Here is a 17294-nt window from a genome sequence, read left to right on the forward strand (position 1 = left end):
AAAACTCACTAAAAAGTATCAATAGCGATACAAAAAAGTTAATATAATTAACCCTAATTGCAGCAATACTCTTAAACGTACTTGATCCCTAGACACTTTTGATGTGTGTACTTTTGTAATCGTAAAAATAGAGGGAAGAATTTAAGTTTGGCCCCGGGCGGCAGAAATCGATGCTACGCCACTGATGCTATGTACAATTTCGTTACAAACATTGGCTTTCATTCTGCTCCGCAATAATATAAAGTGAGCCTTAGAAAGATCTTTCCTAAATCTAACAATGCAAAGTGAACCTTAGAAAGTTCTTTCCTAAATCTACAGTCTATGTCTGTAAGTATAAAACGTCTGAAATCAATTTCAGATCGAACAAGTATCGCCCGGGTTCAGCGAGCGCTACCTACTGCAGCCCGAACAGTTCGCACATGAGCTTGAGCAGTACCACAAGTATATCAAACAGATGATTATCATCGCTGACCCCACCGCCAACGCGCAGAGCTTCGCTGACGACATCATCACCCTTAGCAAGAACCTCGCTAAGGTAAGTGTTCTTTAATTTCAACTTTTATTGTGTAACCTTGAGATTAAGTGCTTGAATGACAACAAATGCAGAGACATTAACGACCCCTCATCATCACAAAAAATATTCTTAATTGCAGATAATGACTCCGGTCGAAGTAAGACGTAGCGGAACCCATCTGTTTCACGAAGTCAGTGTTTCGCAGCTCATAACGGGGTCTGGAGGAGGTCCTGCTCAATGGAAAGAGGTAAATGACAAGATTAGATTTCTCCTTACTTACATTTTATTTTCATTTTATTTATGTATCAAAAATATTTTGGTTCCAGCATGATTGGGAGAAATACCTGACGCTGGTATTCGCAAACACGAGCGTAACCCTGCAGCCGCAAACAGACCGTGTCATCGTCATGGACCTGCCCTATCTACAGAAACTCGCAGTTCTTTTGTCCGATACGAAACCTATCTTGATCGGTGAGACCTTAGTGATTATTCAGTCTCCCTCGTTTTTTAGTATAGCCAAGGGTATAGCGTTCTTATTGCATCTGAAATCTAGATCATCGGCTAAATTTGAAACCTCATAACTCAAAAAACTGTGCTTTTGTTCTAGAACGATTCCTTTGGTGGAGCGTCTTCTCTACCGTGGCTCCCATGACTCTCAGTGCCTTCAGAGACTTGGGCTTTGAGTTCTCTAAAGCAGTGTTTGGTTTGCAACAACGGACTCCGAGATGGAAAAGTTGTACTGCCAACGTTAACGCAAATTTTGGAGTCGCCTTGAGCTATCTTTATGTCAAAAGACATTTCGACCAGACTTCTAGAAAAAAGGTGGGTTTCTCTTCTTAACCATCTTTAAAAAATCTTTTTAACAATCTTCAAAAAAGAAACAGGTTCTCAATTGGACTGTAAGTTTTTTTTTTGTATTTATGTTACGCGATAACTCCGCCATTTGTGAACCATTTTTTTGTTGGAAAGAGGGTACTTCCATAGTGATCCCATTTAATTTAAATGAAAATCATCCACCTCTAAGAGTGGCTTTTCACGCATGAAGACTCATTTTTATAAATAGCGCCTAAATTTTATTGTAAGGAGCAATTATTTTAATGGTTGATTTTGCTATTTTTCAATTCAAGGCATTTTTCTCTCGATACACTTTGAGTAGTGAGAACCGATTTTTATTATCTCCTGTGTCAATTCCCGTATAATGGCGAACTAGGGGATGAATCCAGGTTTGCGCACTTTCCGGTAACCGATTTCAATAAAATTTGGTAATTATATGTAATTCCACGTACTTTTGAGGTCGGTTTTTTAGTACTCTGACTGTACTGAGATTATTTATAAATAAGTAACTAGTTATAATTATTTAAACCCTAATACCAAAGTTATGACAATTCGATTTAAGGACTTCCGACTAATACAGTAAAGTTGATGTATTAAGTAACATGAAAATATTGGTCATCTAAGAAATACAAAAATGTCGCACATACCATTTTATACAGAATATCCTTGAAAATCTTACAAACCTGGTAAAATTCTATTAACTATCAACAGGCCATAGAAATGATTGAAGACGTCCGAGAGGCCTTCGCCGCGGCAGTCGATCAACTAGACTGGATGGATACCACCACTAGAGTCAAGACTCTTAACAAGCTTCGAGCCATCAGGAACTTTGTCGGCTTCCCCTCCTGGTTGTTGACACACGACCAGCTCGATAAGCATTATAAACACGTGAGTAATATTATGACGAAGAAAATAACAAACCATTCAAAAATTATGTCATATTCCTTTCTGACCTCCTCCTCCATACGTGCCGACAGAATCTACATATGAGGTAATACCTGCGTTCCGGTTTTGAAGGGTAAGGGTGCTGGTGAAATTACAGGGTCTTGTCAATTTATGTCTCAGAGTGACAGGCACCGTAGCAGTGCCCTCCAGATCTTTGTGTTTTGAAGCTCTGAGTGGCACTGCAACTTTGTGGACAGCCCCATATCTTTCTACATACGTTTTGTTTATAGTGTCCCTCCCTGTCAACCTCTTGGTTATACGGGAAGGGCACTATAACCTGTGCGTGCAAACCCGCACATTAACTTTCTCGGTCAGGTCCTGACCCCAGATCAGCCCAGTACGGACTTCATTCAGTTCGGTGCCTTTGGTGAGCCGCTCCGGGTGCACGTACAGCACCCTCCCTATTTCCAGATAGGTACCGGAGTCCGGAGCTGCAGTCACGCTCACTTCCCGTTGCACTCTGCGCAACTTACTGTTGCCACGGTTGTTATGGACAGCCCCATATCTTTGTCACTGCCTCTGTGGACGAACGGTTACCATGAACGACTGCCACGAAGAGGTCCCAGGTTCGATTCCCGGGCCGGGACAAATATTTGTATGGCCTACATTTATTTCTCTCGTGAGTTTGGGTGTAATTTGTGTGTGTCCATGGCACCGCGATACAGGTCTTCCCTAATGCGGGGTTATTTTGTGTGTGTGTAATTATTATTATTATTATTCTACATAAGTTTTGTTTCTATTGACCCTCCCTAAGGTTAGTGTTTAGGTGAGCCTGTTATGGACAGGCGTGTCGCTTATCACCAGGCCCACGACTCCTCTCATTACTTAATATCATAAAAAAAGACATTCCAACTTTCAGGCTGAAGTGGTGGAAGGAGATTTGTTCGAGACGTACTTGAAACTAACCGGGTCGGCTGTCAAGAAGTCTTTTGACACCTTGCGAGAACAACCAGATAGGAATCGGTAAGTTCTTAAGCCATCACCATCATTTCAGCCGAAAGACATCCACTGCTGTACATAGGCCTCCCCCAAAGAACGCCACAATGACCGGTTTTGTGCTGCTTGCATCCTGCGGATTTATCAAACCTTCACCAGATCATCGGTCCACCTTGTGGGTGGTCCCGAGTTCTTAGATAAAAGTACATAATTATTACATAAGATTCGGCAATTGAGTAATATTATATGAGCTAGTTAGATAGATAGATAAAACGTTTATTTGGATCTACAGACACACATACATAACAAAAAATATGTAATACAATAAAAAGAAAAAAACAGCAGCTGTGCTGTAGCAGTGACCTACGTGAAATACGACACCACTTTTAGCTACTATAGCAACACCTCTAAAGCATAGCACTACAGCCCAGGGCCGTAAAAACCAATAAAAAAATACCACTGCAGCAACACTTCTTTTCGACTGAAGGACGTTGACGATGGTACAAAATGTTTCGACCTGCTCGTTTAAAATGTATGAAACAGTTGAATTTAGATATTTATGTATACGTATACCTACGCATGTACTCAAACATTGCAATAAAGGCTCTATTATGTGTGACATATAGATAGTAAACTGATATACATATTAACAATCGAAATGCACAGATCTCCTTTATATTAGTTTATTCAGGACCAACTCTACAAGGAACAAACAACATAAATTGACTGAACAAAATGTTAAGAACTATATACAATCATGGACCAAAAAAGGTGGATGAAAAGTTTTTTTTTATTTCCAGATGGGTAGCCACAGCGACTACTGTAAACGCCTTCTATTCAGCTACATTAAATTCAGTCAGTAAGTATCGATTTCTTTATGGTCTTACGAAGGTGGTCAAATGACAGGCACATGAGACTTGTCAACTTATGTCTCAGAGTGACGGGCGCAGTGGCAGTCCTTAGGTCTTTCAGATTTAACGGCGCCTTCAAATTAGCAGCTTGTAGGCGCGACAGCCGCGCGTCTGTAACGCTTCAGTTAATTTTTGTTAACTAATAGTGACTGCAAAAGCGGCGTGTGCGTGTCACGACAGTGACGCTGCAAATGTTAAATTAAAAAATTAGCACTGGCGCAGCCGCATCGTCACAGTGACGCTACATAAGCGTATAATATGAAGAAGGCACCTTGAAGCTCTGAGTGGCACTGCAACTGGTATTGACAACACCAGGTGCACGATTTGTTCGTCCTGTCACTTAGTATTATAAAAAAAGCTATATATGTTGTTACTGATATATACTTATGAAAGAATTAGTAAATTCATTTATAGGAAATGAAACTATTTTTCCAGATTTAAATCGCGTGTATTTGTTTTTTCAAACAAACCAACGTTTCGGGCCCTTTACAGGTCCCACGATCACGGTTGACTGAGGTGGTACAGTCATCAACCAGTTATATCTAATATTGATGTAAAGCACCCGATTTTTTCAACATAGTTAAAAAGTTATTAATTAAATAGATACCTTATTTTAATTTTACAAAGAGGCATTCAAATTTACGCTACGTTATTTCACAAATTATTTTATTTTAACAATATAAATTTTTATTAAGTTACATTTATTATTAATTGATAATGGCAATTAGGATTATCCTAATTGCCATCCTAATTTATATTAAAACATATTAATTAGTACTGCAGTCTTATGTCTGTTTGGGATTTTTCATCAGAGGAAATACTGGATCCCAAACTGGTGGTACGGAGAAACCATCTTCCCTGTTGAAGTTTGGATGTTTTTTAATTTCAATGGCCTCTCGCAGCATCCTGGGTAGATAACGGACTTCCTTTGCAAGGACCTGGGGTTTGTCAAACTTCTTTGAATGTATAGGTTTATCCATGACATGCTCGCAGACTTCAGACTTGTTTCCGCGACGGTCTTTGACATTAGCTATATGTTCTTTGACGCGGGTACAAATACTTCGCTTCGTTTGCATTAATATTAGACATAACTGGTTGATGACTGTACCACCTCCGTCCACCGTGACCATGGGACCTGTAAAGGGCCCGAAACGTTGGTTTGTTTGAAAAAAAAAAACAAGTATATGCGATTTAAATCCGGAAAAATACTTTCACTTCCTGTGAGTAACAATCGCGAAAACGTAAGAACTCGATAAATTAATTTATTTTTTATATAAATATAGATAACTTCATTAACGGTAAGAATGGTTTTAATGTTGAATGTTTTCCTTTTAGCCTTCCCAGCTGGTATACTCCAGCCACCTTTCTACGGAAACGGAATTGAGTAAGCATTTTTTCTTGACTTGTTTTTGTGCTAATACTTAGATATGTTTTAAAAATTATTCGCATTTCACAGAGCAATCAACTACGGATCTATTGGTGCCATAATGGGTCATGAAGTCACCCACGGATTTGATGACCAAGGTAAGGAGGTTATTTAGATGTCATAAATACAGTTGGCAATTTCAATGGGAAGGGTGGTTAATTTTCGTTGACATAAGTGTATTTGTTAATAAGTATATCCTCTAAAAATCATGCTTAGGCCGCCGCTACGATGAAGAGGGCAACTTGAAGCAGTGGTGGTCTGCCGCGACACTGGAGCACTACCATGGCAAGGTCCAGTGCATCATCGACCAGTACAGCAAGTACCATATGCCGCAGCTACCCAACTACACCGTAAGTTATTTTTCACTGTTCAGCTGGCAACGCAACTCACGAATAAATATTTTTGCACCTTCTCTCATTTAATGTCTACTCTAGTCTGGTATGAAAAAATGCATTTGACATCTATAAGCAGCAAGATTTGTCACTGCGTGTGCTGTTTCCTGTCGGCAGGCCCATCTCTCTACTTAAGTTTTGACTATACAGTGACGTAATTCAGTCAGGTTCTGACCCCAGGTCAGCCCGTTTACACAGACTTCATCCGGTGCTCAAAAGGGTAGTGGCTTGGGTGAGCGACCCCGGGTGCACCTACCAACACCCTTTTGTCCTAATAAATACCGGAGCTGTTAGCACGCTCACCTCCCATTGTGAATTGCACAACTAACAGTTGCCACAGCTAAGGACGCGTTCCCATTACCTATGTCGTGAGGACAGATAGTCGTGCAGTTTAAAGTGTCGTGGCTTGTATATTTAAATGAAGTTGTTTACATAGAGAACAACACGACACGGCAACACTGTCGTTCACGACTGTTTTGACGTTACGACGACATACTGTCGTGACAACGGGAGGAGCTAGAATGACAGTCGTCAGACAATAAATAAAACGTCACCATAGAATTGTGACAAATAATCGCAGCTATAAACGATTCTATCGTGTAAACGACAAAGCGGCTGCCGTGAACCAATAAATTGTCGTCACGATCAGGTTCGACGAGTCATTCAATGATAAAATAAACGTCCACGATACAGTCACGATAGTGACGCTAGACGCTAACGATAGATAAAACGTTACGACATAATGGGAACGCGCTTAAGACGTTGAATCTAATCCGACTACCATCGTCCTGATTTTGATTCAAACCGGAATCGATCCAATCGGGTAGTCTCGAAATCAGATGGGTTTCTGAGCGAGAAGATGAATCTGATTCCTACTATATCCTTCTAATTTGTGAGTTACCTAAATCAACACCTAAGTCGACACGCTCGCTTGTTAACAATCGCCCATGAAAGTTTGGCGTTCATTGCTCGCAGGTGCACGGGTTCAACACGCAGGGCGAGAACATCGCCGACAACGGCGGGCTGCGCGCGGCGCTGAACGCGTACGCGCTGTTCGCGGGGCGCCACCCCGCCGCGCGCCGCGACGCGCTGCCCGGCCTGCCCACCTATAAGCCCGAGCAGCTCTTCTTCTTGGGCTTCGCACAGGTATGTTACCGTCTTTTGCTTCTACACTTCCATCTTTTTAACCGTCTTCAAAAAAAGTAGGAAGTTCTCAAGTCGACTTTTTACCTACCTACGTAAAGGATCGTATGTCAAAATTGCCAAGTTTACAGGGGAGCATTATAAAGTTCTGAATTCACTAGTTACTCACATAGAGATATCATCTAACCGATATCTACAATTTTATAATACTATATGTAAGTAACGAGTTTTGCCGAATAAAACTGAGAAATGCTAGTCACGTATTATGCTTATTTCAGTTAATTCAGAAGTTTAAAACGCTCCCCTGTAAACTTGGCAATTTCGACATACGATACTTTACGTAGGAGGAGTAGATTTGTGAACCGACTTTGATGATTCAACAAGCACATAGAAAAATTCGTTAGGTCCGCTGGTTTTTCCGTGTTTTAGTTGGCATAGCGTCCGGCACGGTTTGCTAGAAGACGTCGGTTCGAATCCAGCCGGATAGAAGGAATTTTTTCTAAGTTTTTCTATTAATAATTATAACAAACTAGTGGAGCAATTTCACGTAAAAAAGAATTGAATATCAATTCAATAACAAAAAATAAATAAAAATAAATTTGACGACTCTTTTTGTGTCGGAAAGAGGGTACCTCAACATTGGTCCCATTTAGATTTGAAAAAAATATTGCAATAAACTTGGCAAATAGATGTAATTCCACGAACTTTAGAGGTCGGTTTTTTTATTTATTTATTTTTACTTGAATTATTAAGGACGTGCCAATTACAGCAATTATATAAAGACACAGTATATAACAACTTCAAAATAATTACATAAGATTAAGAACCTTTCAAGAATCCTTTTCACAATAACGCAAACATTCTGACAATATTTCTGACCAGTCATCTGCAAACAAATCACATTCTATTTGTAATTTGTGGAAATAAATAAATTTTATTATTATTATTATTATAGGGTTGGGAGCAAGAAGAGAATTGGGCGCCGTTATAATGTAATGTCCAAAGGGTTATATTTAGCATAGATTATACTCGTAATAAAAATAATGTGCCAGACAACTACACCAATTGCCTGGTCTCAAACTAGGGAAAGCCCTGTAGTATGAGTACAAGAGCAACAGAATTCACTCCGGGGCACTACCCGGAACACCGAGACCCGTTCATTACCCCAAATTGGTGCTACCGGGAATCGAATCCGGAACCGTCGCACCAAGCGTCCGCAGTGCCAACCGTTGAACCGCTGACGTCGTCATTGATATGTAGCTGTACCATTTTATCGTCTTATGTATTTTCAAAAAGTCCATCATTAAACGGCTCATTTGACCTATTTTGAAATCTTCTATTTTAAAATTGTTCTATATTGTTATTATTGTTTTTTGTTCATAAGATTGCACAGTCACAACAGTTTTCTAAATGCTGTGTACAGTTATAATTGGAATGCAGACTTACTGTTTCTTTTTAAAATAATTTTGTTTGAAAATAATACTGTAATCTGTTTTCTGTAATTTGTACCATTACAATAAAAATAAAATAAATAAATAAAATTATATTTGCAGATATGGTGCGGCAACTCAACAATGGGGGCTTTAAAATCCAAAATAGTAGAAGGGGTGCATAGCCCGAACAAAATCAGAGTAATTGGGACCTTGAGCAACTCCAAGGAGTTTGCAGAAGCTTGGCAATGTCCAAAAGGATCACCCATGAACCCTGAACATAAGTGCATACTATGGTGATCGTCATGTGATGTTAGTTATAAGAGAACCAAAGACATTTATTCTCTAGGTTACCTACAAGTTACCGCCTTAGGTTTAAGATAATGCAAACATATTTTTATATCGACTTATAGTGATGCACTCAACGTTACGGGCTCGCATTTACACTATTTTATAATTGTTTTAATGATAGGCTATCTGTTTTAAGTATAGCAATGCAAATTTTTGTGCTGTGTTATGTAGAAATATTAAACGAAGTAAAGAGGAACGAACTCAAAAAATTGCTACAAATGGAAGCATAAAAAATGAACAAAACTTCCCCTTAACACCAGTGCATGACATTTAAAACAAAAATAACAAACTATTTATTATAAATTGTGAAATAAAAGTGAAAATACAATTTAACAGATAAGTTTTATTTCTTCCTAATAAATTGAAACTTGTACACTGGCGCAGAAATCTTGGTTCCCCTTTGTACTCTTTTGGGCTTCATGATTTTGGCAGATCTGTCTTGTAGGTGGCGCTTTATTTCCATTTTCTGTTGGATAACTGTCAGTTCTTTTTCTCTGTCTATCCTTGTAGCTATCTCCTTGTAGGTTTTGTTTTTCTTTTTCTTAATAGTTTCTAGAACCTAACCAGAATAAAGTTATTTTAAAGTATTTGAAATGTTACATTACTAAATTTGAAGTACTCAAAGATGAATAGTCTTTTGGAGTACAACATTCATGGCCTAATTCTACAAAAATGTATGGTTATACATGGGCAAACTGATTCAGCATCAGGTCAAAATAGCTTTAAGGAAGTGATTCTATCAAAATTATAATACAGATAGGGCTAAGTATTCTTTGAATAGATTTATATTTATATATGACCTTGTTAATAACTGAACTTTAATATATTCTGAAAAATCAACCCAAAACACTTGGTTCTCTTTCTTCTTCTATTCATTATATAAACCCAATGTTCTTTGTTTAAATTACATATTTTGAAAGATAAAAGAGTACAAAGTTTGACTTCCTAAGTACAAACGTTTACTTCATCAAGCAATACACAAACCTCATCATCAACCTCGGGCAGGTTGATCTTCTTAAGATCCGACATCCTGGGCCTGTTGGACTTCCTACCCAACAGTGAAAGATGCGTGTCCAGCCTCTTCACCAGGTCAAACTGTTTCTCCTCACCCTCATCTACGAAGAAGTTGTGTGTGTTTGGTGTAGAGTCTCCTATATTTGTCATGTGCAATTCGGACTGGAAACAAATAATGTACAAATGATGAAGTGACAATAACTAGTATATACAAGCAAATAAACAATAAACAATTTTTTTAATTTGTATTAGGTTTAGAAACTAAAAACAGTTTTTCTTTGAATTCTCATCTATAATCAGTACTCTTTTGTAAAACAGTATTCTAGTGTATAATCAGTACTGTTTTGCAAAAGAGTACTGATTATAGACTAGAATAATATAATTTAATTTACATTATTTTATGCAATATTAAGGAAACCCCTAAATATATTCTAATTTTTAGTTACTAGGTTATGTTACTTCAAAACTAAGAAACCCATCACACACACACTAGCGTCTTTTGAGCGTCAGCGCCTTGCCAGCGCACGCTCCGCCTGCATGGCGGCGACGCAACGCCAGCGCTGAGCGACTGCCGAACACTACCGAATGTCGGGTAAACGCCGTGCTGGCGTCGTGTCAGCGCAGCGCCAGCGCAACGGTTTTTGCGGAGAAGTACACACAAATGCACGACGCACTAGCGCTTCTCGCCGACTTCAGCTATAGTGTATAGCTACATACATACATGTATAGCTACAGTGTCACAACGGTAACAGACTTTAGAACTGTAGCTGTAATTTTCATTCATCAGGAAAGAAAACAACAGTAGATAACATTGACTTACAAATAAATGGACGACGGGTCTAATACAAAAACCACGAAAAAAATGTCCCAAGTCAACCTATTTAAACGTAGTGACATGTCATAGAATATGAAAAAGCTAAAACGTTGAATTTAAATTGTAATGTCATCGCAGTACTGTCTAATTTTGCTTGCTTCGCTGTCAGTCAAACAAACGAAGACTAGAGCGTGAATGACGCTCTGTATACGATTTTAACGCCCCATAAGTTCGGACATTTTTTAGCGCGGACCCGACGTCCATATAATTGTAAGTCAATGGTAGATAATGAAAAAAATAAGCTTTGTATAAATTAGGATGCTCAAAAACCACATACACCACCCACTTCTAGCCATTTTCCCATTGGGGCGGGCAAATATCGCAGCCTAGAATCCTGACTAGGGATGAAACGGATAGTGATTTGGTCGGATACCGGATATCCGGCGAGCACCTAGCCGGATAGCCAGATATCCGGCCGTCGAATATCACCCCCACTGCCGTAAACAAGGCCGGTTTACAACCCGCATGGCCGTGATTGATTGATTAGTGAATGATTGCACTTTCACATTGACGATTTGATTTGTTGTGGTCACTTGGTTTTTCTAAAAACGATTATTTTTTCGATAATACAATCAAATACATAACAGAAAAATTTTAACAGTGAAAAAAATCTCAAATTTTCACAACAAATTTCTCGACGTGGAGAAGGTAAAAAAGCAATTACATCATTCTTTGGATATATTAAAATTTCTAGTTGTTATAAATATAAGCCTAGCACTTGATACGCCCGTTATAATTTTTTATTCAATTTGATTTTATCAATTTGTTTGTTATCTAATTGATTCTAAGGCTTGATACCAGATTAACAAAAAACATTTTTAATCTACTTACACATTTCATTATTACATAGTACACATTGTATTTGAAGACGGTTCAAAATGATCGTGATCACGATCCTTTCATTTGGTCGTCTGGCAAAAACAAGTAGTACTTAAAATTTAACACAGCTTGCAAGAGTTTATAGTGAAAAACTGTCCACTGAAGCTGGTCTTGTTCATGAAACTAAAAAGAACCAATTTATACCACTTAATGCAGAACAACTGGTCTTCATTCACAATAATTTGGCTTTATTGAAATTTGCAGATAACGTTATTTAACTTTTAAATCAAATCAAATCATTTTATTCGTCATCTAGGTACAATAAAGTTGATAACATTTCTTTTATGATCGCCATGACGTACCATCAAGGCATACGAATTATACTATTATTATTAATTATACTTGTCTAATACTTCGAAATAATAATAACATAATAATAATCATTAATCACTGATTATAGGCTTTCACCTTCACAGGACAGTGAAAAACCAAGTCTTAAAATCTACAACAGTTAGGACATCAAAACAAAAGTAATTTAATTAAGATAATAATCAATGTAAATAAATCAATGTCATACAGTCACATTCATCTCAATAATAAATAATAAATAAATCAATGTGAAATTAATTAACAAAATTCCTTTACATACATATAAAATTATTTTTCAATTAAATACTCAAATAACGTGCGCTTAAATTCCGCGAAATTTTAATTTCGCCTTAACTGTAATGGCAATTTATTGTAGATTATTGGTGCCATTACAATTATACTCTTCTCAAATAGTGACGTTTTACAGTTGGTTAGGACGTCGTGCTCTTATAATTGGAAAAAGTTGAAGTTGTCGTTAAAATAAGGCTGTTTCATAGATATACAATGAAGGCAAGGGCAAAATTTTTGTTCTCGAAAATAGTTTCTGCAACTGTCTGTCTGTTTCAGTACACAGATTGCCCTTATGCACCTCTTTTAAGCTCGAAAAACTTATATTATCTTGCTACTATTACCCCAAAATTAGATACCATATCTGAGTGTAGCAGCTACATAGCTGTGGTAAAGTACACGTAAAGCATTTTTGTTTACCACTCTAGATAATTTCAAGAGAGTGTATGATTGTTTCAATAGCTTGTTACATATTATTTGAAGTTGTTCCTCCCATTGCATCAATCAATGTGAAGTCCAAGGAACTTCATAGTTCTTTCAGTTTCAAGTAACAAACATATTGTCAGTTTCTGTTTATCATATATATATATATCGCACCCTTAGTAATATAAGGGCACAATCCAAAAAAAGTAGATTTTTGGGAAATTTGGGAATTGATAGGGATTTAAATAATAAATGGGATCAAACTTAAATAACTGCATATTTCTGTTATATTTTTTGTACTATATGGCATAAGCATGTTATTTGAAAAAATAGGTGTAATGTAGGAATCCAGAATCTTAATACGCGATTTTCCAAAAATCTACTTTTTTTGGATTGTGCCCTTATATTACTAAGGGTGCGATATATATATATATATATATATATATAATATATATATATATATATAATATTATGTATATGTATATTATCCTACTTCTATCATATTTAATCAATAGATCAATTTATTTCGCATACTGATTATGAATTTTTCCCAGTTTTTAACATTTGGTGTCCGGCCGGATTATAAACTTTAACTGCCTCGGTGGCCGAACGGTTACCACGCCGGACTGCCACGCAGAGGTCCCAGGTTCGATTCCCGGGCCGGGAGAAATATTTGTATGACCTACATTTATTTCTCTCGTGAGTTTGGGTGTAATTTGTGGTTGTGTATGTCCATGGCACCCGCGACACAGGGTTTCCCTAGTGCGGGGCTATGTTGAGTGTGCGTTATTATAAAAAAAAAAAAAAAAAAAAAAATAGGTCTTTTATAAAAATATTTATACACACATAAAATATTTCTTAAATTGTTAGCTCTGACACTTACCTGAAGCCTGTTAATTCGCCTACTTTCAATAGTCCTTTTCATATTTATATATTTGATGTCCTGAGTTTGCATCAGCTTGATCTGATCAGGAGAATGCTCATCTTCTTTTTCCACTTCATGATGCACCTAATAAACATGAATAAACATTTTTGAAAGTGGCTGGAAATGAAGAAAACCTTTCGGAAAACCTTTATGCTGTCACATCTTCTACGTAGGTTGTCTGTAAATTGTTTTGAATTTGATTTAAGTTTTCGTGTTCTTTGTTGAAACTACTTACATAATGAGTCCTCATAATGACAAGTTGTGTTGTTTTTATTTTGTGCGAAAGAGTCCTGTCTTTAAAAGACAATAAAAATATATAAAGAAAGGTTATGTCTACTTTAGTAGGTACTAAGGTAGACATAACACACACACACACACACACAATAGGTAGGTTACCTACCTAGTGATGATCACAATATATCAGGTTGATAGTCGCAGTGATGAGGGGCAGCATAGTCCCCGAATTAAGCCACCCTAATAATAATAACAATATGTGTATATGGCCCACTTACACTTGGCCAGTCTAGTGAAATATGCGAAATTCACAACATCTATCTACATGTGAGCCAGTATTACAGTCAGTTTCTTCTAGGTTCATTACTAAACGGCAAGGCAATGGAAAGGCTCAGAGGACGCATGTCCACACAAGACCATTACATGAGCCAATTCAATGCATGCATGGCGGGGTACTAGTAGGCCCAAAAAATTAGAGATCGTTCTAATTTAATGGAATGTCTTTATCGCTGGTCTTGAGACACTCCATAATGGATTGTCTCCATTTACACAATGGCTTAGCATAATGGAATATGGATTGTCGATTGGCCCCATGTAAACGGTCTTTTATACTAGAAATATTATTTAACGAGGAGAATATGCAAGCAACACGAAATAAGAAAATTATTGTTAATTGTTTGGGTTTCCATGTAGAGGTTATTTTCTTACCCCATCTTTCACTCGAGAATTGATCATATGAAAGTAAAATTCATCAGGATTTTTGTCCAGCGTTCTCTTACGCAGCAACTTAAGTGTCTCGCCCTTCTCATGGTAATCTTCTGCACGTTTTTTGTAGTCTTTCTTCTTTTCCAGGAGCCCCAAGTGTTTCCTCGACTCAGGTTGATGTCTCTCCTTATGAGTCTTTTGATTGGCCTTCGCGGCCTTCCTCCACGACGACATTTTATTGAATTTTACTAATATTCTTGATTAAACATTAATAAAACTCCAAATATACACCACGTGTGTGTTATTATTATTATTTCCTAGACATGTGTAAGTAATGTGAGTAATATTACAAAGGTGATATCACGCGACAGGGTACTGTGATATCACGCATCACTTCGGAAAAATATGCATTACTCATAACATTACCCATTACATAGACCATGTCGGGGCGCTCTGATTTCCAGACTACTTTTTTTAAATATTAGTTTTTTTTAAATAATTTTGACTTGGATATAAGTCCTTTGAGCCATATCTTTGTTTAATTATGTTTCTGTAAATATGGTCACCAAAAAGAGGATAGGCTATTTGAGGCGGAGCGTGCTTGGATTGACTCTGGATTCCTTAAAATGGGCCGAAACGGGTATTTTAGTTCGAGATTCGTATAATTTCGCGTTTTAATCTTCGATTAGGGCACAATAGCACTATCCTATTCCACTTTAACTAGATTTTACAAAATAATTGAAAGTCAAAATAAAAACGACACCCTCCAAAAGGTCCAAAGCGAATTAATATTAGTTTGAATTTCCACATACAGTAACAGATGGGTATGTCACAATAGTATACAATGCTCAAGTCAGGACTTGAGCAGACTTGAGTATGATTTCAAGCACTGGAAATACGACCCTAATGGCAAGGACTTGAGTATGATTTTGAATGCTTTAAATCATACTCAAGTCCTTTCTTGAGCATTGAGTAGAATTCTGGAATACGACCCTTAAAGTTTTTATAGGTGTAGCGAAGTCGAATGAAAAAAATCGATTTAAATATCGAGATGATTTGTAACGAAGATTGAATTGATTTGGAGACAATTATTCAAGAACAAATATTATACAAAATGTAAAGATTCAATTATTGCGTTGTTAAGTTACTAAAAAACTACACAACAAATAAAAAAATGAATAACAAAACATCCAAACAAAAAGGTGGCAATAAAACATAATCAAGCATCGAAACGAAATTTGAACGATTACTCCAAAAACTTCACGCAACGTTCAAAACAAAAGAAACTTACCAGCATACAAGGAGTATTCACTCATACTGACGCGAGATATATGACTGCCGATTCAGTTTATCGATTTTATCGTGCAAATCTCTACCGATAAATATTCCATTTTACGCATCAAGTAATTGGGGTAAATTATTTTTATTTATAATGTTCTGTCTATGGTAATATATTGTAATTTTTACTTAAAATTACAACTGCAACAATTATTGTTTGTTTTTAGTACATTGTAACAAAACTTTCATTTTGAAACCGTTGAGAGATTAAACAAAAATAATATGCGTGTAATGTAAAAATTGGAAATGTGACAGTACCAGTGGCGCCACATTAGGCGATTTATCGCTATTTATGCTACTTCGAGGGGTCGCGCGGCTGATCGGCGACTCGTCGATATTTAGGCTGTGTTTGAAATAGGAAAAGGCAATTTTAGGGTACTTAATAAAATAATAATAATAATAATAACGCACACACTCAACATAGCCCCGCACTAGGGAAACCCTGTGTCGTGGGTGCTATGGACACACACATAGACAACCACAAATTACACCCAAACTCACGAGAGAAATAAATGTAGGCCATATAAATATTTCTCCCGACCCGGGAATCGAACCTGGGACCTCTGCGTGGCGGCATGGTAACCGTTCGGCCACAGAGGCAGTCAATGTCTGGGGAATTACAAATTTGGTTCGGGATTCTGTGGGGAGTTGTAAAATAACTCATTTGGGGGTTTTAACTTCTCAAAAGTCTGGCAACACTGGACAGTACCATCCTATGTGAAATTGACCATATACCATCGGAATTCCGTTTCGGAATTTCAAACTTGTCTCACACATAGGCTCAACTCACACTGCGGCAGAGTCGAAGCGTCGCGACGCGTCATGTTTTTCGTCTATAGCATATTCATCTATATTTTCCAATTATTAAGGTACAAATTTGTGTTTTGCAAATATGGAATCGAGGGTCGGAGCAAGACTTAAACTTAAAAAAATAACTTATATCTATTAAAGATCATAAAGGAACTTTAAAATTCTCAAAAAAACTCAAATATAAAAAAATCTATTTTCAACTTATAATATAAATATTAGATTTTTTTTTTATAGAACATAAAAAATATATTAAATAATGAAAAGCTTTGAAGTTCTCATTTAAAAAGTATCCTAATATCAGATTCCAATATTAGGCTCGCGTAGATATCCGATATTAATGGTCGTCTTCCAGAACTCTAATTACTGCTCTAGTCAGGACTTGAGTATGATTTCTAGTGCTTGAAATCATACTCAAGTTCTGACTTGAGCATTGAGTAGAGTTCTGGAATACGACCCTAAGATTTCATAAAACCAAAAAAATATTTATGCCTTTATTTGTATTAATAGATGCTAGACTTTATAAAACATAGCCTTTGTAATGATAATTTGTATTTACCCCGACGAAAACAACATTTTGTCCTAGAATAATATATTATTTTGTATTGGAAAAAAG

At 37.0% G+C, this 17294-nt stretch overlaps 2 protein-coding genes across 3 annotated transcripts in view; one reads left to right on the top strand and one right to left on the bottom strand.

Moving 5' to 3' along the window:
- The window catches only part of LOC113235281 (neprilysin-4-like), an 87190-nt gene extending 78070 nt beyond the window's left edge, over positions 1-9120 (top strand). For both annotated transcript variants that reach the window (XM_026470935.1, XM_026470936.1), the window contains 12 exons: positions 359-535; positions 654-761; positions 841-985; positions 1122-1336; positions 2060-2236; positions 3153-3256; positions 4030-4088; positions 5476-5524; positions 5597-5664; positions 5783-5916; positions 6934-7104; positions 8655-9120. In XM_026470935.1, coding sequence (XP_026326720.1) covers positions 359-535; positions 654-761; positions 841-985; positions 1122-1336; positions 2060-2236; positions 3153-3256; positions 4030-4088; positions 5476-5524; positions 5597-5664; positions 5783-5916; positions 6934-7104; positions 8655-8831 — 1584 coding nt within the window. In that variant the 3' untranslated portion in view covers positions 8832-9120. The remainder of the gene's footprint in view (positions 1-358; positions 536-653; positions 762-840; positions 986-1121; positions 1337-2059; positions 2237-3152; positions 3257-4029; positions 4089-5475; positions 5525-5596; positions 5665-5782; positions 5917-6933; positions 7105-8654) is intronic.
- A 105-nt stretch (positions 9121-9225) lies between these two features.
- Positions 9226-14980, bottom strand: LOC113235276 (probable U3 small nucleolar RNA-associated protein 11). Its single transcript, XM_026470928.1, has 4 exons — positions 14537-14980; positions 13553-13678; positions 9867-10058; positions 9226-9441 (listed from the first exon to the last, which is right to left on the bottom strand). The coding sequence occupies exons 1-4, from the start codon at positions 14765-14767 to the stop codon at positions 9226-9228; spliced, it is 765 nt and encodes a 254-aa protein (XP_026326713.1). The 5' UTR covers positions 14768-14980.
- Positions 14981-17294: the final 2314 nt, after the last annotated feature.

The sequence above is a fragment of the Hyposmocoma kahamanoa genome, unplaced genomic scaffold (assembly GCF_003589595.1).
Source record: "Hyposmocoma kahamanoa isolate Upper Pololo Valley unplaced genomic scaffold, ASM358959v1 87, whole genome shotgun sequence".
Classification (NCBI taxonomy): domain Eukaryota; kingdom Metazoa; phylum Arthropoda; class Insecta; order Lepidoptera; family Cosmopterigidae; genus Hyposmocoma; species Hyposmocoma kahamanoa.